This window comes from Sinocyclocheilus rhinocerous, unplaced genomic scaffold, assembly GCF_001515625.1.
Source record: "Sinocyclocheilus rhinocerous isolate Xijiao unplaced genomic scaffold, SAMN03320098_v1.1 scaffold1281, whole genome shotgun sequence".
Lineage (NCBI taxonomy): Eukaryota > Metazoa > Chordata > Actinopteri > Cypriniformes > Cyprinidae > Sinocyclocheilus > Sinocyclocheilus rhinocerous.
Window position 1 is genome coordinate 129,912 of NW_015637000.1, and position 21,047 is coordinate 150,958.

Consider the following 21,047-nt stretch of genomic DNA (forward strand, 5'->3'; position numbering starts at 1 on the left):
AATCTATTATTTCTTCCAGGTCATATCGTTTTGGCTGAGCACAAAGTTATGTTTTATAAATTATTTATTTATTAATGGTAATACAGCTCTGACTTTGTTGCACACATTGCTATTGTTTGCTTTTGTCTTATTTCCTATTACATAAGTCTCTTATACTTTATAGTTATACTTTTATAATGGCTATTATTGTTCATTAAAACTGACATTTAACAAAAAAGGCAGAGTTGTGCTTGTCATATTTCATTTTATTATACATTCAGTGAAGATAATCAGAGTATATGTGCACATATTACCTAAACCACATATTGTTTTTAATATATTTTTAATTGAATATATTTTTTAAATGAAAACGAAAAGGGTTGTGTTTTATATTTTGAAGAAAACGAAAATGCAGTGGTGTTTATCATTTCGTTGTATTGTAATGCGTGTACGCGTTGCATGAACCACATTTCTATTAATATTTTAAAGGGGTCATATGATGCTATTTTAAAGATCATTATTTTGTGTATTTGGTGTAACAGAATATGTTGACATGCTTTAATGTTAAAAAAACACATTATTTTTCAAATACTGTACATTATTGTAGGTCCTCATTACCTCTCAACCCAATATGTGCCGGGACCCACAGAAACTGAACTTTTATACTATTTTGCTTAAGTGAATATAATTCTTGAAAAATCTCTATTATCATATCTTGTCTTATTTCTGACTTCTGCTGATTCAAACTTATTATGGCTGAACTTGAGTCTGAACATATTACTGCCTTGGATATTTTAACTTCACTAATCCACCTTATTGCCATAATTATTGCAAACATTTCTCCAGTAAACACTGATAAACAATCTGATATTCTACTGCTCTTATTCACTTTTAACTTCGGTATTACAAATGCAGCGCCCACATGACCCGTTTTTGGATCCTTTGAGGCATCTGTGAAAATGTGCATATATTCTCCATACCTTGACCCCATATATTCCCTTACATCATATACTTCTGTTTCGTAAGCCCCTTCCTTTTGCCTTGTTTCTAATAAACTAAGGTTTCGGGCGCTTCGAAACAGTGAATCGTTTTGCGAAGCAATTGGTTCAATTGATTCGAAGCTTCGAAAAGGTTCGTTTCTCCCATGACTACGTCACAGTCATTCACAGTTGTGATTGGCTGCTGCAGAAAGGCGGGTCTAATCTACAGCGCCTAGGAAGAAGAAGACGGCCATCTTCGTGAGGTCGCAGGCCTTTGTGGTGAGTTTTAAGGGTGATTTTGAAAAGAGAAATCGCTTGTATATTCTTTTCCAGAAAAGCAACCCGCTTTTTTATTCAATAGCCTGGTTTTATATCGGTTTCAGATGACCAGATTGTTATTTCCCGCCTTAGGTATCGTCTGTTTTAGTAGCCTGATGTGTAGTCACCTAAAGACGACACTGTGAGCTGAGATCAAGTCATATCGATACGTGCGATCGGCTGTTTGAAAAACCGCTAAAAACAGAAAATTACCATAATATGGACTGTCAGTAAATATCCGGCACGCAATTTTACGTAAATCAACACAGGAAAACATGTTTGGAGGACCAGTCTGTCAAAACCTAAAATAAATAAATTACTCGATGTGATAGATATCTTGAAGTTTCCTCAACATACAGAATAAATTTTAGTATTATAGAAGTTCTTTATTAAAATTATTATTATTACTGTTGGTGTTATTTTTTAACATTATTACAATGTTAGTATATTATACAGTATTTCTATACATTTTTTATTTTGTTTTATTATTCTGGTTTATGTTATTTTATTTTTACAATTTTCATTTAACTGCATCTTACTGACAAGTGATAATAACATGTCATTTTAATTAAACTAAACTCATTTAAATCATTAAAAGTACTGGGATGAATTTGTGTGATTAAAGAAAGCATCTATGGGGGGTGTGATAAAAGTTAGCCACCCCTGTAGTGCGCATGTGGTGTTATTTTTGACAAATCTGATTAAAAATTGTTTTTTGTTTTTCTCTAGATGCCAAGACACTGCTCTGCTGTAGGCTGCAAGTCACGTGACACAAAAGACATTCGGAAATCTGGAATCACTTTTCACAGGTGCACACAGATATTTCCAAATCAGTAGTCACATTTACTAATTACCAGCATTTTATTATTTGCATTTAGCCTTTTCTTTCTCCTAAATCAGAATAGACCCGTGACCCACCAAATGAGAACCACGGCTATACACATGTTCAGATTTCCACACGTTTAGGTGGATTCATTTGGATTAAGCATTAAGAAGCTCATTTTCATAGTAATATAAAAGTTTATTTAATGACTCAACATTCAGTGTACAGTCTGGTAGTTTGTGTTCTACCATGCCCTCTGAATCAAAATGTATCATTTTGGTCAGCTCAAGACTACAATGATTAATATCTGCCTCCTGGTGACCAATTCACTGAACTACTTGTTTATAATCATTTGCATTGGTCTCAGCACATTGTCAGTATTCTTGTTTTGTGTGATGAAAAGCAACAGTAGTTGCTGAGGGGGTAATTAAATCATCTTAACTTGTTAATATTGTGTATTATGTTTTCCAGATTGCCAAAGAAGGGAAGCCCTCGACGCACAACTTGGATTATCAACTCTCGTCGCAAAGGCCCTGAGGGAAAAGGACAGTGGGACCCCCAGAGTGGTTTCATCTATTTCTGCTCTAAACACTTCACCCCTGATAGCTTTGAACTCTCCGGTGTCAGGTCTGCAGATTATTACACGCTTAACATTTCCTTCAGAATCACTGAAGCAGTGACCAAAACAGTTTAGGTTTAATTCTGTTTTTGAAATGCATATTAGAAGGTACAAATAAATAAATAATTTAGATTTTCTCCTTTTTTAGTGGCTATCGCAGACTGAAGGACGATGCGATTCCCACTGTATTTGAAATTCAGCCTCACGAAAGAGGCACTGCTGGGAAATGTGCAACAAAACAGAGAGGCAGACCTCGAAATGTGGACAAACATATCAGGTATTTCACATAGAGCTGCAAAAAATCACCTCTTTCTGGTGTGCTTTCTCTTGTGAAAAAAGAAGTGTGCTCACTTGTATTCAGTGTGCACTTCAAACTGAAACATGACTAACACACCTTCAAAAAAAGTGCACTTTGTAATAATGTCAAATTAAGAGTTTTACTTTAAAGTACATTTTATATCATTATGTGTTAATCTTTTGTTGTGCTTTAAAGACGTACACTTATTTGTATGTGTTGACTATTATACTAAAGCACATGTACTTGATTTTAACTGTAATGTTATTTGAGATTACATTTAATGTTAATATATTTTAAATGTACTAAACTGGAACTTTGTCGTTACAATGTGTAATTACAGATATATTCAAATATTTATATTATTTATAAATTGAGATAGTTGTGAATACTGAGTGAATATGACAATTTTTGTATTATTCCTCACCTCCAGGTATTTTAATCAAGAGGCTCACTATAGCTTTATTGCTCAGTCAGCTTGGTTCTCAACACCCCCAAAAGCTTGTTCTTCATCCTTGCATACTCATGGATGAGACATGCAGATAACTACATAGTTTAAAGTTCACTCAATTTTATATAATCAATTAACTCTGAAAAAGTAAACGGTGAATGTTTAACATTCTATTAGTTGCCGGTTCCGCGTCTAAATAAACGCATTTCTTGTCAAGGAAAAAAAAAAAAGACAAAAAGTGCAGTTGTGTGTGGGGAGGCCAAGCGGTCAGCTCCGCCCCTGTTTTAACTGGTTCTCCACCAAAGATGAGATTTTACGGCTTTCTGTGTTTTCACTGTTATACGTTCAGGGGCGCTGTTATTACGCATCTTCTGAATGAGACCAGAATCTCCCGATCAAATACACAGGCGAGGAAGATGCTGAAACGAGTGATATCATATGTAAGCAGATGCATATGCAAAATAATGCAATCATCAAGAATGAATAGCATATAAATCAAAACTGCCTAATGTTACCGAGTGAAATGTCAATCCAGGAAGTGGTATAGGATTGTGAAGCTTTGAGGGTGCTGATGGAAGTGATCTACTAATAAGCATCTATGCTTTGATCATGTGACTGAATATGATCCAGATGTAGTCTTTGATAAAAATGCGATTTTCTCAGCTTTTTGCTAATTTTTTTTTTTTTTACTTGCCTACATTCAAGTGTTGATAAGAAAAAAGAATGCTTGAAGCTAGAATAAAATGGATTTTATTATTATTATTTAAAGTAGAAGCTCTGTTCTTTATTTTGATGTATTGCATATTCAGATATTCATACAACAAAATATTCTGGGGGCCATGAAAATTTTGTGAAAATTATCAAAAATGCCCGCGGTGGCTGGCAATTTTTTTCAAAAATGCTGGTGGGGAAGGAGTTAATAGAAATTGCATTCAAGTATCTATAAGTTTACCATAAATGCTTGTCAGTACATTCATCAGTACACTTCAACCATATTTCAAAGACAAAGTCATTGAAATTACTTATAAAGATGTACTTAAGTCCTACTTAAATGAGTCAAAAAAGCATTCTTGAGGTGAGCTAATTGTATTTAAACTATAATACATTTTTATTTCATTACAAATAACATGCAATTAAATGTAACATCTAACTGTATTCTATTTAGTAGTTTATTTCCAGATAAATACTCTTTTTAAAAAGTGTGCTAAAGTGTACTTTTGCATAAAAGTTTGTGGGGTTTTTTTTTTTAGCGTATGTAACTGAATGTCTTCAGTCACAAAGAAATTAAGGTTTTTAAATGGTGGCCAAAGGGTTGAAGGTCCAAAATTGCCGTTTCAGTGCAGCTTCAAAGGGCTCTACACGATCCCAGCCGAGGAATAAGGGTCTTATCTAGCAAAACGATTGGTCATTTTAAAAAAAAATAAAATAAAATTAATAAAAATTTATATACTTTTTAACCACAAATGCATGTCTTGCACACGCTCCGTTGTTTTAAACCTGTTTAAAATAATAAATGTGCATATTTTAAACCAATGCTTTTCAGTGTCAAGAACTCCGCCAATAATGAAGACTCAGAAAACCAAGAGATCTTCAACAATGAGACTGTGGTGCAAAAAGTAGCAGAGAATGAGTGTGAAAAAGGTGAAGGGGAGGACAAGCATGGTCAGCCTCCTCCTCAGCCTTCATCTGAGGCTCCTCAAACCTCTGAAGAGACGTCACTAGATGACCAACAACCTGACCCCTCTTCTCCTCAACCTCCTCCTCGTCCACCTTCTCCATCTTGCTACATGAGGCGTCTCCCCCCGCCTCCTGGCTTTTACTTGCGGAAAGAGCACAACTATGCTCAGCTGTGCCCTCTAGTGTGGCGTAAGCGCTACGACAAAGCCATCGACAGCTTAGAAAAAGCACTGCGTCTTCTGAGTGCCGCCCGACGGCGGGAGAACCGCCTACGCCACGCGTTACTGCGCCTCAGAGAGAACCGACTCCGAAGTACCCTGTTTCGCACACGAGATGGGGCGAAAGGAAAGGAGGCCCGAGGATGCAGGTTTTCGACCTGGGCTGCTCAAAAGGGACAGGGGGCGAAAGTGGAGAGAGGTTGCAATCTTGAGGCATTGGAGGAGAGCGCAACTGATGAAATAGACCTTCTGGCTGAGGGCTGGAACGGACAAGCACAGACAAAGGGAAAAGTCACTGGGGAAGAAGAAGAAGGGTGCTGCTTTTATTGCGGAAGAGACAATGAAGGAAACCAAGTAAGTGGATACAAAGAAGCAACTGTAGGACCTGATGAGGTTCAAGGATCCCACACAAGACATAAGCCTAAGAGAATCCAGGAAATCAAAAGGAAAGCCAAAGTGCTCAAAGCACTAAAGTCGGAGACCTCAAGGACTGATGTGGCACCTGTGGAGCAACAAAGCTACTATTTATATTACTGTGAGAGCGCGGAGAACGAGGACACAATGCAGGTGGTCACCATGGAACTGCAACCGTACCAACTGAACACCGAGGAGGAAACATCTCTCGAGCTCCACAATAATGCAGAAGCAATCCAGCAACTCGCTCTGCTGCATCCACAGACTGACATGCACACTGCGCCTGGGCCTATTCAGTACTCGACAACACTACAGGAAACTTCTGCGCCATTCCAGCTGCAGCAAATCCAAGTGCTTCAGCCACAGCAAGGACTTCTTCTCCCTGACCTCGTCACAAAGGAAAAGAGCGACATGGAAATGGAGCAGGGACAGCAGTTCTTCTGGGTACAGGAAGAGACTGATGATCACGTCCTATTGATGCCGGTTCCTGCCGAAGCGAGGCAAAGGAACAGGGTCGATGTTGAGACTGTGATTGAGACTGTGCAGCCTCTGGCGATATTGGAGAGATATCAGTCAAAGGACGCTGAAGAAAGGGATGGACTGACTGTGAAGTGCGATTCCACTGTATTAACAGCTATGGGGTGGGAAAACGGTCAGCTCACACACCAGTCTGACCTGAGGCCCAGGGGAGATGTCAGAGAGAGACTGAAGGAACATTTAGAGGGGTTTCAGCTTCAGCTTAGCAGCGAGTTTATTGACTGAACCGATCAAAACGACATATTTTAATAATATTTTTTATTCTCCACTCATCATGCACAGACTCTTCAGTTGGCATATTTCAAAGACATCAGCATAATTTTCATATTAAGGCCAATCATGGTTAAAATGTATTATGTTGGTATTTCAATTGAAAAGCCATAATTCAATAAAACTCTTCAGTTACTAAGATGTGCTTGGATGTGCAGTTTTTAGTAAATTGGATTCACTAATACAGATAAATGCATCATTTGACATCGCAGTTAGACTGTGTTCAAAAATGCCTGAGTTACACAGTAAATAATTTGAATTCAAGAAACTCTGTTATTCTTCCCTGTCTATATACCCACAAAGACAGATTACTGTAGTGGGTTTTGAAGCAACTGTTTGTTCCCTCAACCATGAGGATTAAGTGTTCCTTTCATAAAGAACAGACAAATATTAACTCCCTTGTTTATTTAGGAAGGACTCCAAAGATTTGAATCATTATCTTTCCAATTTGTTGTCTTACTAAAAGAATTGCAATAACACACATTACATAAGTTCTTAAATAAAAACATGACTACTTTTGCACAGATTATAGAACTAGTTAATGTTTTACATATGGACATAGTTTTAAATATGTCCCAGGCCAGAGATTGATGGGCTTCCCCTGCTGAGTTCCTTTTTATACCATGCACTGCCTTCAGATGTTTGGGATCAGTAAGATGTTTTTTAAGGCATTAATTCTTTTTTCAGCAAGGATGCATTAAATTGATCAAAAGTGACAGTCAATATATTTGTGCTCTTCTTTTGAACTTTCCATTCATAAAGAAATCCTGAAAAAAAAGTTTTCTTTTTAATTTTAAAAAGAAAAAAAGCAGCACAGCTGTTGTCAGCACTGAAAATAATAATAAGATATATAACGTTTCACCAAATCTGAACGATCATGTGACTGAGTAATGATGCTGAAAATTCAGCTTTGCATCACAGGAATAAAATACTATTTAAAATACATTCAAATTCTAACATCATCAAATAAATGTAGCCTTGGTGAACATAAGAGACTTCTTTAAAAACATTTAAAACATCATGTTTGGGCAAGAATTTTGTGGGGAAAAGTATTTTGAATATAAAGTAGGGTGACTTTATTTCAGGTGAATGTTTTAGAAATTTTGAAGATATATGTTGACTTTATTGAACTTCAGTTTGTTCTTTTAATTAAGAAAGCAAGAAAAAGGTCTGATGCAGGGGGCAACCATGGGCACTCCAGAAAATGTCAATTAAACATAGTATTGAGTGCTCCAAACAGATGACACCACACTCTAAAAAAATGCTGGGTTAAATACAACCCAGTGCTGGGTAAAATAGGGACAAACCCAGCAACTGGGCTGTTTTGACCCAGCGGTTGGGTTAAATGTTTAACCCAACCTTCTGGGAAGTAACCCAACCGCTGGGTCAAAACAACCCAATTGCTGGGTTTGTCCCTATTTTACCCAGCACTGGGTTGTATTTAACCCAGCATTTTTTAGAGTGCACCATGATAATTTTAGGGTTTTTTTAGCTGAGTAATTGGATGTGGAGTTTGATTCTGTTACTTTCGGATTCTGTGAAGGCGAACCTCTATAATGTTCCTCTGCTCTGGCTGAATAAAGGAGTTAAAACATGTCTATGACTAGAAGCGCATATTGCACGCAAATCCTTAAGTGACCGAAGTCGATTTACATGTTACAATGGACAATATTACCATAACGACCCGTATTACCATAATGTGAATTTCCTCTCATTAAATCTCAAAAACCTCCCTTTCAGTATTTACCAACCCTGTATTTTAGATTAGTTTAGATTTAGTCTACTTGTTTAATTCATGCAAATGTTCTGTTTACGCTATTTTTAAACTGTGCTTGATTCCCCACCAGGGGGAGCAGCTCGACAGAGGCGAGAAAAAGATTTCATTCCTTGCTCCTAAAATATGAACGGATACATTTTTTATTTAATTTGTTACATTTTATTTAAAACTTAAATACATTTTAAAAACCTAAAAAAAAATTGATGGTTGATGGTATGTGTTTCATTTTCCATTCATTTTCTGAGAACATATGAATTAAATTAAATTAATAAAAAGAAGTAGAAATTGTCAAATGCGTCCACGAGGCGTCGCTCTTTATTAATTAATAGAGTATGTTGATGTCGAAAATGGACTCGGTTTACAGCAGAACGATATCATTATGCATAGTATGAACACAGCAGTGAAGTTTAGAGCAGGTTCTGAAGAACATGGTGTATATTTTAGGAAAAAAATGAATGCAAATTTAAAGCAGAAAGGCAATGGGCTTTTGCAATTATTGAAATACTACAGTATTGTCATGAAAAAGCATTTGCCATGACAGCTCAAGAAGGGCTATATGGGTCTGTGTTGAATTGCTAATTTAATGTTGTGGTAAGTAGTTGCTAAATACAACTTGTCATTTAGAGGCATTTGCAATTCATAGCCCTTAGTTGAATTGGTGTCATGCCTTGGCAGGAGCCACAGCAGCAAGCAATTACAACATTACTGAAATGTGATACACACTGAGTTGTAGTAATAATAATAATAATCGTGAATTAATGTACACTGTATTGTTGACATTTTAAGGAACTTGCCTACCGCTTCATCCAAATATTCCATATATTTTCCAATGGACCATTCTGAAAAAAATTTTTTTTTTACCGTTTGTTCATTTTAAATACTTAACTTAAAAAGTAAAAAATAAATATAAAAACATTTTCCTGTGCGCTAAAAAAATTTTTTTTTTAAATACTGTAAATTACAGCTCAAAAACAGCAGACGCTCGTCGCTCTGATTGGTCAGACTGGAGAAAGCCCCGCCCATACATATCAAGCCTATTTAAACGCGCTTTCTGTCTGCGCTTCTCTGTTCAACACCTGCTCACTGTGGCACTCAAACCAACAGGCTTTACTACCCACCAATGGTTGTTCAAGTGAAACCACGCATTCGCTACAGCAGCAAAACCATGGAAGGCAACCAGCAGAAAGTGGAGGCCAACATTTTGTTACTTGGAGCTGAGAACGTTGGAAAGTCTGGTAAGTTCTGCAGCAAATGTTGCATGTTGTCTTTATGCATTTAGTCTGAATTAGAGCACTAACAATCTCTTCTTCTTCACAGCTCTCACCGTGCGCTTTCTAACCAGGCGGTTCATAGGAGAATATGGAGATATAGGTAAACATCATCACTTGCTGCTCTTGATCTCCATTGTGATTTGCAGTAAAATAGCCTTCGTTTTGCTTAACGGTTTATTTTCATTCACAGAATCAATATATAGCCATACTGACAAGATCGACGGCCGTGATATTTGTTTCAACATATGGGACTCACTTTGCCCGCAGGTAAGCATCTTTTTGCACATTTCGAGATAAAATAATTATTAAAAGTGTTTTGCATGACAGTATGGCAAGCTATTTTAACATTAATTGCTTAAAATGAACTACTATCCATCTTATCTATTGATAAGTTATTAATTTTATAAAGTAAAAGCAATTGTAATTAGTACTTAGGAAATATATATATATATATATTTCTTGAAAACTACGTACTAATGACATTTGGGGATATTTGCTAGCAACTAATAAGTACTAGTACCTCACTGTATAGTTGCTAGTATTGGACCAGCAACAATTGAAATGCATGCTAGTCAGAAGTGAATAGAAGTAGGCTAATGTATAAATGTCTTGTTTCAGAATGGAGAGGTGTTGGGTTACATCAGCGACAGACAGCTGCAGTGGGCGGACGGTTATATCCTTGTTTACAGCATCTGTGACCGTGCCAGCTTCAACGTGGTGCGGCAACAAGTGCAGTGCATACGACAAGCCAAGCAAAAACTGGCCAGCACAGCTCAGATCATCATTGTGGGGAATAAGAGAGACCTCCAGCACCGACGCACAGTGTCCAGTGAAGAGGGCCGCCTGTTGGCACTCTCGGCAGACTGAGGGTTTTTTCGCTACAGCAGCAAAACCATGGAAGGCAACCAGCAGAAAGTGGAGGCCAACATTTTGTTACTTGGAGCTGAGAACGTTGGAAAGTCTGGTAAGTTCTGCAGCAAATGTTGCATGTTGTCTTTATGCATTTAGTCTGAATTAGAGCACTAACAATCTCTTCTTCTTCACAGCTCTCACCGTGCGCTTTCTAACCAGGCGGTTCATAGGAGAATATGGAGATATAGGTAAACATCATCACTTGCTGCTCTTGATCTCCATTGTGATTTGCAGTAAAATAGCCTTCGTTTTGCTTAACGGTTTATTTTCATTCACAGAATCAATATATAGCCATACTGACAAGATCGACGGCCGTGATATTTGTTTCAACATATGGGACTCACTTTGCCCGCAGGTAAGCATCTTTTTGCACATTTCGAGATAAAATAATTATTAAAAGTGTTTTGCATGACAGTATGGCAAGCTATTTTAACATTAATTGCTTAAAATGAACTACTATCCATCTTATCTATTGATAAGTTATTAATTTTATAAAGTAAAAACAATTGTAATTAGTACTTAGGAAATATATATATATATATATATATATATTTCTTGAAAACTACGTACTAATGACATTTGGGGATATTTGCTAGCAACTAATAAGTACTAGTACCTCACTGTATAGTTGCTAGTATTGGACCAGCAACAATTGAAATGCATGCTAGTCAGAAGTGAATAGAAGTAGGCTAATGTATAAATGTCTTGTTTCAGAATGGAGAGGTGTTGGGTTACATCAGCGACAGACAGCTGCAGTGGGCGGACGGTTATATCCTTGTTTACAGCATCTGTGACCGTGCCAGCTTCAACGTGGTGCGGCAACAAGTGCAGTGCATACGACAAGCCAAGCAAAAACTGGCCAGCACAGCTCAGATCATCATTGTGGGGAATAAGAGAGACCTCCAGCACCGACGCACAGTGTCCAGTGAAGAGGGCCGCCTGTTGGCACTCTCGGCAGACTGTGGGTTTTTTGAGGTTTCCGCTGCGGAGACGTACCACAGTGTGCTGATGGTGTTTCACGAACTGTTTGAGCTCATCCGAGAGGCGAGGGCGCTCAAGAAGGGCCCTGTAGGGTTCAAAGGTATCGTGAGGAGCATGTCAGCAGTATTTGGAAGGAAGCGGACTGAATAGTTTCACATTTCCCCTCAAAGCGGTGGAAGAATCCGGGATAAGCCCTTTATGAAATCCATATTGGAACAAAGACTGATTATTGATCTCAACTGGATTTTTGCAAGGTTACAATCTTACAGGCTGTTCACATAACAATCATCTGTGCTGTATTTATTTGTTGTAAGGACATATTTGGCCACTGCATCGCTGGGTTTTTTTTTTTGACATCTGATGTCATGAGCATCGCTACTAAGGCACCAGTCAAGTTAAAAGCAGTTCAACTTTTCAACTTCAAGTTCTGTTTTTCAATGCAGAAACGTGTTCTATGTGAACGGCCCCTTATTCCTAAATGTTCTAAGAATGTTCAAATTAGATTTAAGTATAAAAACAGTACTGTGTCTCATTGCTCACTCTTGTTTTTCAGTATGTTGTAAACTGTCAGTTCTCTCTTTGTACTACTATCCGTTTTACTGTAGCTAATAAGTGCAATTGGTGTCTCAATCCTTCTTAGTCCCTATGCAATTAAATGAGACTGATTCTAAACTATGGCCTCTAGCACGCGTGATACATGAATATTGTAACAATGTAGCATTTCCTTGTGAAAATATTCATATTTAATTTGTTTTGCCCTAAGTTGTGCTAAAAGCTGAAAACTTTTTTTTTTCTCTTTACATTCATAAATTGATGTGGTAAAATGTTGCATTTCAAAATGATGCCCACTTTTGCCTTAGTTGATCCTTAACTTTGCCAACAATAATAAGTTTTTAAAGTCCTAACTGTTTCATTTGATGCATTGGTGATATAAACTGTCAAACAAAGATTGTTGTATATACTGCAAGTGTAAAAACATACGCTTATATTGTTTTATAATAAAACATGAGAAAGATTTTAATTTCTCTGTTGCTTGTTTAGGTACTAAAAGGCCAGTGAGCCACTTTAGTATGTGACAAACAATACATTGTCAAATGCATAAAAATAATACTAATAGCAGAAATGCAGCCATTAGAATCTGCAGGTTGCCCGTGTTTTAGTTTTGGGATTGGCCTTGTTGTTCCCAACTAATAGTTCATTATTCAGACCATTGGCAATTGCATCCTTTAATATATTAATTCACGATATTGGTGTTTTGCTCAGTGAATGAACAGCAACTGTGCACACATTTCAGATGTTACAGGATTCACTGGTATTCACAAAAATGGCAAGCAAAAATCCTGGAATGCTGACCTAGATTGACCTGTGATTAAAAAAAGTTCAAATGAACTTCCTACATGGCCTCTCTAATGGCAGTAAAGCTGTTGTGTCTAAGTCCAGACACCTGAGCATCACATGTTCATTCATTCACATATTAGTGAGTTCAGAGCGGATAAGATCACATGTAGAGCCCATTGCTGGCAGTTATGTGGGATGTCTGTAAATGACTTTACTGTTCCTACAAGAAATATGACTGATCTACACATACGTTGTGAGTGCAATGAGTGAAAATGTGCATCATATATACCAGACTGTGCCCAACGTATTGGCTCATACATATGAAACCTTAAGCAAAGCATGTACAATACTTGTGCAGCTTTTCCATATTTCAAATGCTTTGAGGAGGCAAAACGGCACCATTTTGCTTGGCTATTTGCACTCATACTAAAATGCATAAGAGTAAATGAGAGTATGGCTATCTATCAAATCTCATTCCTCAGTATTTTGATACAGAAACGAAAGAAATAGAAAGGAAACAGACTGAGAAAGAGAAAGGGGCAGCTGGATCTTTCTGACAGCTCCCCCTCCAGCCAAGTGGGCGCTTTGCGGGGGAGCGGTCTGTGGCTGTGAAAGCTGTTGCTATGCGCACCACAATGACCCTCGTCAGCGAGTAATGACATCACTGACGCAGATGTGTCTCCGTCCACAGAACGCCTCAGTGACACAGCCTGGATTCCTCCCACAATCGTGTGTACGCTAACGTTTACACACAAGCATACGCATGAATATTCACGATGGGCCATGGGGCAGAATATTCTGGCATATTTTATCATGCTTTCCCGGCAGAGACAACAATAAAAGGGTCTTTCTCAGGAAACCATGCCATCTTTAACATTTAATGATCTCATCAGAAAAGGTTACAGCAGAGGTTTCAGGAAATCATATTTTCCTTCCTCAAGCATAAAATGCCAGGGCTGTAAATGCCATAGACATTGGGAGTTCAACTCAGGAGGCACAAAATGAAAATTCACCTGTAAATGCATGTTATAGATCTTATTGTGAACCGTTCATATAATCAACAATATAATCAACATCCTTGTTGATCCAGGAACATCATTCCAATCAACCAATCAGAATTGAGAGATAATTTTTCAGGAAATGTCAGTTTTAGGCTTACAATCAGGGTTAGGTGCTTCTACACCCTTGTTAATGAGCTATCATTTCCCTCTGATTTTAGGAATAAATTATGGGTAGGGTTAGGTTTAGGGGTAGTGATTGGGTTAAGTCTATATTTTTGGACAGTTATGTTGATCAAAGGAACAACAAAAGATGTTTTCTTACTTGGCAAAATCACAGCGACCGAAGAAAATAGATGAAAAATCACTTTGTTGTGATTTTAAAACCTTTAACACCCCATCCCGGTATGTCTGGAATTTACATACTTAGAATTGTGACTATGTAAAATAATGCTGATACTATTAGTTTTATACTCAATCACATTTTAACTGGCAAAAAATGTTTGTAACCCATGGTATTTCTTAGTCAAAACATTTTGTGTCAATTATCTCAGTGTTTTAGGGTTGAATGTGACAGGATTGAAGATCAGTGCAAAATCTAATATCATAGCAGACTATGATATTAGCCAGAAAATATAATCTCACCACACAATATCATTTAATTATTTTACTTTGTTCCAAGAGCAATTCTTTTTCTAGTAAAAATGACTATGGTCACTATGATGAACTTCCACAATGTTTGAGCTATTGTTGAACTTGATAATACCAATTTATACTGATAGGCTATAAAAGGAACTTATGTCCTTTTTTTTTGTTTTTAATTCAACAATAGCAAAATTTTAATTTCAATCAATATAACATAAGAAAATGGGGATACACAAACTGACTGATACCCTGGATGAAAAACAAATATTTAAAAATAAAATCAATGCTTTATTTTGAAAATAGTTCTTTAGTTAAACACTTCAATATCATATTAATTATATATTAATATTATTTGATAAAATATTATAAGGCATGCATACTGTGATTCACGCAGTAAATGACAATGCTTCCTGAATGACCCACAATATAATGGAACTGCCCTTTAGATCAAATGAATTATAATTAATTTACTCGTTATTGACTTTCTATTTGTTTATTTATTTCGCATTTTGTCAGTGCAGTGACATTTTCAACGCCTTTGTTTTCAGGTTTTGACCTTAAACTGATAAAAGGAAATCTCTCTCTACCATAGAAAAGTCTCAATTACAAGGCCATGTCGGTCTCCTTATTTGCCTTTATGTGAGATAGCAACATCTCAAGGTCCTCGACTGCAGAAGAAGGGGAACAATGAAGATGCTTGTCCAACCCTATCTGTCTGTCTCTCTCTATGTCCTTTTGATGCTCTTCCTAATTTCATTTTAAGAGATAAAGAGTGCCTTCAGGCTTTTGGTGATCTGGTACCTTAGTATGATGAAGTAGGTGAGGTGAGTCAGGGACATTGTGGGAACAGACAGGCTGTGAACGGTGTGTACATGTGGGATCCTTCATGTACGGATGTGGTACACTGAGTCGCTGCATGTCAAGGGCTCTTCAGTAAGGAAGAGTGTTCGGATCAATATTTGTTTATTTATTTCGCATTTTGTCAGTGCAGTGACATTTTCAGTGAGGTGAGTCAGGGACATTGTGGGAACAGACAGGCTGTGAACGGTGTGTACATGTGGGATCCTTCATGTACGGATGTGGTACACTGAGTCGCTGCATGTCAAGGGCTCTTCAGTAAGGAAGAGTGTTCGGATCAAGCACAACAGCTACTGCGTACAGAATGTAGAGTCTGTCACCATTTATTTGAGGATGATTCATCATACATGCTACAATCTGAATGAAACATGATTGCATGAATATCTTAAATTCTAAATGAACAATAAACAAACCAAAAACATAAATAAGCAATGCACAATGTAGAATAGTTTGTGTAAATTGCCACAAACCTGGAATACAATGAGCCAAGATTAAAACTCTGATTTTGGGGAAGATGGGCTGAAGAAACAGGGTCATGTTCATATAACAACAACAGGATGCAGAAAAGATGTGTGCAGTGCAGATATTTGATTTGAACTGTTTGATTTAATAAGATGGATGAGATCAGAGAGTAATTTGGGGAATGGCTCTTGACCAGCCACTGCATTACAATGAGGCCTGATTACTGGATATTGTGCTTCAATATAAAATGTCTTACCTAACGCTGAAGAGAGAGAAAAATCTAGTCCAGACTAGATCAAGAAATGATGTGCGCATAATTTCCTTTATAGGCTAATGAATAAGCAAATTAGGATGTGTTTTAAATGTCATCTTGCCTGAAGGAGAGATTTTTGTGCTTTTTGATCACTTCTAAGAAAAGTTTTACAGATTTTCTCTCTCAGAAAATAATAAGCCTGCATCATGGTCCTAGTGGAATTTTACCAGGAATTAACATTTATAGTTTTTTTTAAGGCAGTGAGGCAATAACTACTGTACTGTATTAAGGCCCCGATTAGCACCCTTGCATTAAAAAAGCACATTATATGTAGCATACAAAACTTAAGCATATATTTGGTATCCACCATGTATGTGAAAAAGAAGTGTGTTTAATTGTATTGAATGTGAATTTGTAATTGTATTGAATGTGAAATCAAAATGGAAGTTCTTTTTTTGGCTTTTAGTATGAATATGTTAGCCTTACGGTTATCTTTAAGCTAGTGTGCTCCAAAACAATGACAAAATTCGCATTTTGAAGATATCCACCTAATTTTTCAATGTGGAAGTAAGCTGTTTTTTGCAAATGTGCGAGACTTCCGCTTCATTAGCCACGGTAGGGAAATAACGAGAAGAGATTGAGAGATTGCATCACTTCCTGTTTGTTGCTACCATGTGGTTTGAATTTGGAGCTCCATCAAGTTAATTTTTATCGTCTATTTTTTATCTTAAAATCAATTTTATACACCATCATTTTCGTTTCTATAACGTGTGAACATATCCCCTGTCGTATTCTACAACGAAAACAATCGGAGCACCTTGTTATCACTAGTTTTATTTTGATTTCCCGAATCCGCTACTAGCTTATAGCCCGTTAGCATTGCCAGCACACTTGCCGCTAATCTTATATTGCTTACACTCTATTCACACACATTATCATTGTTTTACTCACTGTTTACTTGCTCTAATGGCGGACATGTGTCTACCTTTGATTGCAGGTGAGGACATGTTTGAGCTGCACTTGGAGGCCGTGGAGAAGCAGATCCATGACCTACTGGTGAAGCAGGCCCAGCTGCGAGAGCAGAGAGCTGCGCTGGAAACATCCCGGGCCGACGCTCACAAGTCTGAGGTAAGTTTATGGTTCGATGTTAACACTCCCACCACCTCTACTCTGTGTGTTTCTCGGCACAGGCCATGTGCACCCAGGATGCGATCTTCCCAGGTCTCCTTTACTCTGGTACCAGGACGCCACGGATCCTGGGTGCACCAGCAGTGGAAGACGCGAGCCAGGCCCCAGGTGAGGACCTCTCACCCTCCGCCGCCTCCAGTCTTCGAGATCTCCAACCGAAACCGCTCCGCTTCCCTTCGTGAGTCAGAACGTGACGCTGTGGTCATTGGAGATTCCATTGTCCGGCATGTCCGTGCTACCTTAGCTAAAGGTAAGGTGCACACTCACTGTTTTCCTGATGCTCATGTTCTCGATGTTTCTGCGCAGATACCCGCAATCCTGAAGGGTGATGAGACTGAGGTCAAAATAGAAATTTACTGCTGGATCTAGTATAAATCTGGTTGTGATTAAACCACAAAAATGCTAAATAAACAAACAAAAACAATTTTTAAAGCTTGGGCTCCTAAACATTAGATCACTCACACCCAAAGCAGTTATTGTAAATGAAATGATCACAGATAATAGTTTTGATGTACTCTGCTTGACTGAAACCTGGCTTAAACCAAATGACTATATTTGTGTAAATGAGTCTACTCCACCAAGCTACTGTTATAAGCATGAGCATGATTGGTCGTGACGGCGGTGTTGCAACAATATACAGAGATATTCTCAATGTTACTCAGAAAACAGGATACAGGTTTAACTCATTCAAAATACTTCTGCTTAAAGGGGTCCTATTATGCTCTTTTACAAAGTCTTGATTTTGTTTTGGGGGTGTACTAGAACAGGCTCTCATACTAGGTTGTTCGAGCTTTGTAACTTTGCAGATCTTTTTTTATGCTCAAACAACAACATTACAGACTAACTAAAGTTGAAAAAGTGAAAACGCATAATAGGACCCCTTTAATGTTACACTGTCAGATTTGCAGAAAAAATAATCTCTCCTATCTCTTACTCTGGCTACCGTGTATAGACCCCCAGGGCCGTATACAGATTTCCTAAAAGAATTTGCAGATTTCGTCTCAGACCTATTGGTTAATGTTGATAAAGCACTAATTGTCAGAGACGTTAACATTCACATTGAACATTCACATGGAACTGATCTTACTGACATATTGTACCTCAAAGTGATGATGTTACTGACCACTACCTTGTATTGTGCATGCTGCATATTACTAATATTAAAGGTGCACTAAGCGATTTTTGCAAAACGATGTTGATATTTGAAAGCACCAAAACAAGCACGCCCATACCCCAACAGGACCTCACCCCTATTTTGATAACTCCACCCCACACGTATGTACACAACCGACATTAGTGACTATGGCGGAATCTGGCAGCAGCATATTCAAGCAAAAGCCAATACACAAAGGTTTTGTGAAAAAGCAAAATCAATGTAACTCACCTATCAAGAAGAAACAAAGCAACCTCGGCATCCGATTCCATTCCGCTCCTTGAGTTTCTCCACCGCTGGAAAGCTGCTCCAATATTTACGCGGATCCTACCTCTTGCCTGATCGTAACCCTTCTTTTTAATGTTTTGTTCCTCCAAAATGTTCCTCTTTTTTTTATCTGCCATCTCTCACTATCTATAGTCGATAAGCTAGTACCCTTCCTGTGCACTCACTTAGCACTCTCTTCTCCCTATCATTACTAGACACGCCCTTTACCCTTACGGCTGCGAGTTTGTTTTGGGACTCGGTCCGACACAGTGGCCAAAAGCGTTTTTTCAAAAATCGCTCAGTGCACCTTTAACTATATCGTTCAGCGTTATTGTCCGGGTAGAACTATTGTTCCAACCACTAAAGATAGATTCACAAATAACCTCTAAGTCTCAACTGCTTTGTGTATCTATAAATGCACATGAACTAGACAAAATGACTAGCAATATGTGCACTATCTTCTCTAATACATTAGAAGCTGTTGCCCCCATCAAATTAAAAAAGGTTAGAAAAAAATTTACTGTGCCATGGAACAACAGTAATACCAATTCTCTCAAGAAAGAAACTCTTAATCGTGAGCGCAAATGAAGAAAAACTCACTTGGAAGTTTTTAAAATTGCATGGAAAAACAGTATGTCCAGCTATAGACAGGCTCTAAAAGCTGCCAGGGCTGAGCATATCTGTAATTTCATAGAAAATAACCAAAACAATCCAAAGTTTTTGTTTAGCACAGTGGCTAGATTAACAAATAATCAGACATCACCCAAACTAAATATTCCCTCACAGTTTAGTAGTAATGACTTTATGAATTTCTTCACTGATAAAATAGATAGCATCAGAAATACAATAACAAATGTAGAATTTTCAGCGTCTGAAATGTGTAATTCATCTTCATTCATCGCACCCAAAGAAAAATTGCAGCGTTTTACAACTAAATAAACTTATCACTGCATCTAAACCAACAACATGTTTATTTGATCCTGTACCCACTAAATTACTGAAAGATTTGTTACCTGTAGCAGAAGAACCACTTCTCAATATTATAAACTTGTTGTTATCTCTAGGTCATGTCCCAAAACTCTTCAAACTTCAAGACTCTTCAAGCTTTAAAATGGTTATATCCTACCTGTCTGACCATTACCACTTTGTTTATTTAAAAGGTGAATCATCTCAATTAATGCCAGTAAAGTGTGGAGTGCCATAGGGATCTGTCTTAGGCCCTCTGCTATTTTTAATATACATGTTGCCCCTTGGTAATATCATTAGAAAATATGGGATTAAAAAAAATTTGAAAAAGTGAAAGTGACATGATGTGTAGCCAAGTAGGGTGTCCCATACTCAGAATTTGTGCTCTGTGTTTATCCCATCCAAGTGCACACACACAGCAGTGAGTAGTGAACAAACACACTCAAACACACCGTGAGCACACACCCAGAGCAGTGGGCAGCCATTTTTGCTGCAGCGCCGGAGGAGCAGTTGGGGGTTTGGTGCCTTGCTCAAAGGTCTCACCTCAATTGTGGTATTGAGGGTGGAGGAGAGCGCTGGTCATTCACTCTGCGGTCACTGGTTGTCCCTCTGCAATTGCCGGTTCCCATTTCCCTGCCGCTGAGGTCGTCTCAAGCACCCAGATGCCCGGTGCCCCTGCTCACCACCAATGAAGCAATGTGGACAGTCCTGTAGCCCTTCTCCTGTACACAGTGGACAGCACAGCAAACGGCTCACTCTGCAGGAAACTGGATGACTGACGGGCCATTGGCAACCCCTCTCCACCCGTGCTGCCATGGAGTGTTGTAGTGCGTCGACCATGTTGGTTAGAGCATCAATCCTTGCATTTTTATCCCTTGTGACTTTCATGACATGTCTTAGGATGGCATCATCACTCACATTACTGTCAGCAAACAGCAGCTTAAATTCGGATGTCTTTGCATCAGTGACTCAGGCCCTGGTACACTGGGTGTAAAAACATGTCCTACACAGTGCCTGCACTATACTTTCGGTCTGAATCAGCTTGTCTCACTGCAAAAGGTATTTTCTGTTTCAACCCCATTACACGGTATAAGAACTGTTGAGGGGTCTCGTGGTCGCTTTGTTTATTGCACATCAAGTCTTGAAATAGTCCTGTGCTACTCCGATCTCCCAGGTGTGACTGTAGGAACCCTTTTAACTCATTTACCATCATGTCGTCCTTATTTATCAGCATGTCCTTGAAAATGTCGGACTTGATGATTTATAACACACTTCTGACATTGTCGGTATTGCTGAAGTTCTCTCTGAGGCCAACGTCCAATTGTCTGCATACATTGTTATACGTGATGTCTGAAGAGTGGTCACCCTTGTGGGGCTAAATATGTCCTGGATGGAAG

General features: G+C 38.2%; 2 protein-coding genes across 2 annotated transcripts; both read left to right on the top strand.

Moving 5' to 3' along the window:
• Positions 1–1,141: 1,141 nt before the first annotated feature.
• Positions 1,142–6,659, top strand: thap7 (THAP domain containing 7). Its single transcript, XM_016563113.1, has 5 exons — positions 1,142–1,238; positions 2,007–2,086; positions 2,572–2,727; positions 2,868–2,996; positions 5,009–6,659. The coding sequence occupies exons 2-5, from the start codon at positions 2,007–2,009 to the stop codon at positions 6,534–6,536; spliced, it is 1,893 nt and encodes a 630-aa protein (XP_016418599.1). The 5' UTR covers positions 1,142–1,238; the 3' UTR covers positions 6,537–6,659.
• Positions 6,660–9,414: 2,755 nt separating this feature from the next.
• On the top strand, positions 9,415–12,543 carry LOC107748382 (ras-related and estrogen-regulated growth inhibitor-like protein). Its single transcript, XM_016563156.1, has 5 exons — positions 9,415–9,544; positions 10,545–10,593; positions 10,676–10,729; positions 10,820–10,896; positions 11,256–12,543. Exons 1-5 carry the CDS (start codon positions 9,479–9,481, stop codon positions 11,670–11,672), a joined length of 663 nt encoding a protein of 220 aa, XP_016418642.1. The 5' UTR covers positions 9,415–9,478; the 3' UTR covers positions 11,673–12,543.
• Positions 12,544–21,047: the final 8,504 nt, after the last annotated feature.

Coding starts and splice junctions, on each gene's coding strand:
- thap7 (XM_016563113.1), top strand. CDS start 2,007: ATGCCAAGACACTGCTCTGCTGTAGGCTGCAAGTCACGTGACACAAAA. Junction 2,728..2,867: donor TTTGAACTCTCCGGTGTCAG/GTCTGCAGATTA, acceptor CTCCTTTTTTAG/TGGCTATCGCAGACTGAAGG. Junction 2,997..5,008: donor AATGTGGACAAACATATCAG/GTATTTCACATA, acceptor AATGCTTTTCAG/TGTCAAGAACTCCGCCAATA.
- LOC107748382 (XM_016563156.1), top strand. CDS start 9,479: ATGGTTGTTCAAGTGAAACCACGCATTCGCTACAGCAGCAAAACCATG. Junction 10,730..10,819: donor AGGAGAATATGGAGATATAG/GTAAACATCATC, acceptor TTTCATTCACAG/AATCAATATATAGCCATACT. Junction 10,897..11,255: donor GGGACTCACTTTGCCCGCAG/GTAAGCATCTTT, acceptor GTCTTGTTTCAG/AATGGAGAGGTGTTGGGTTA.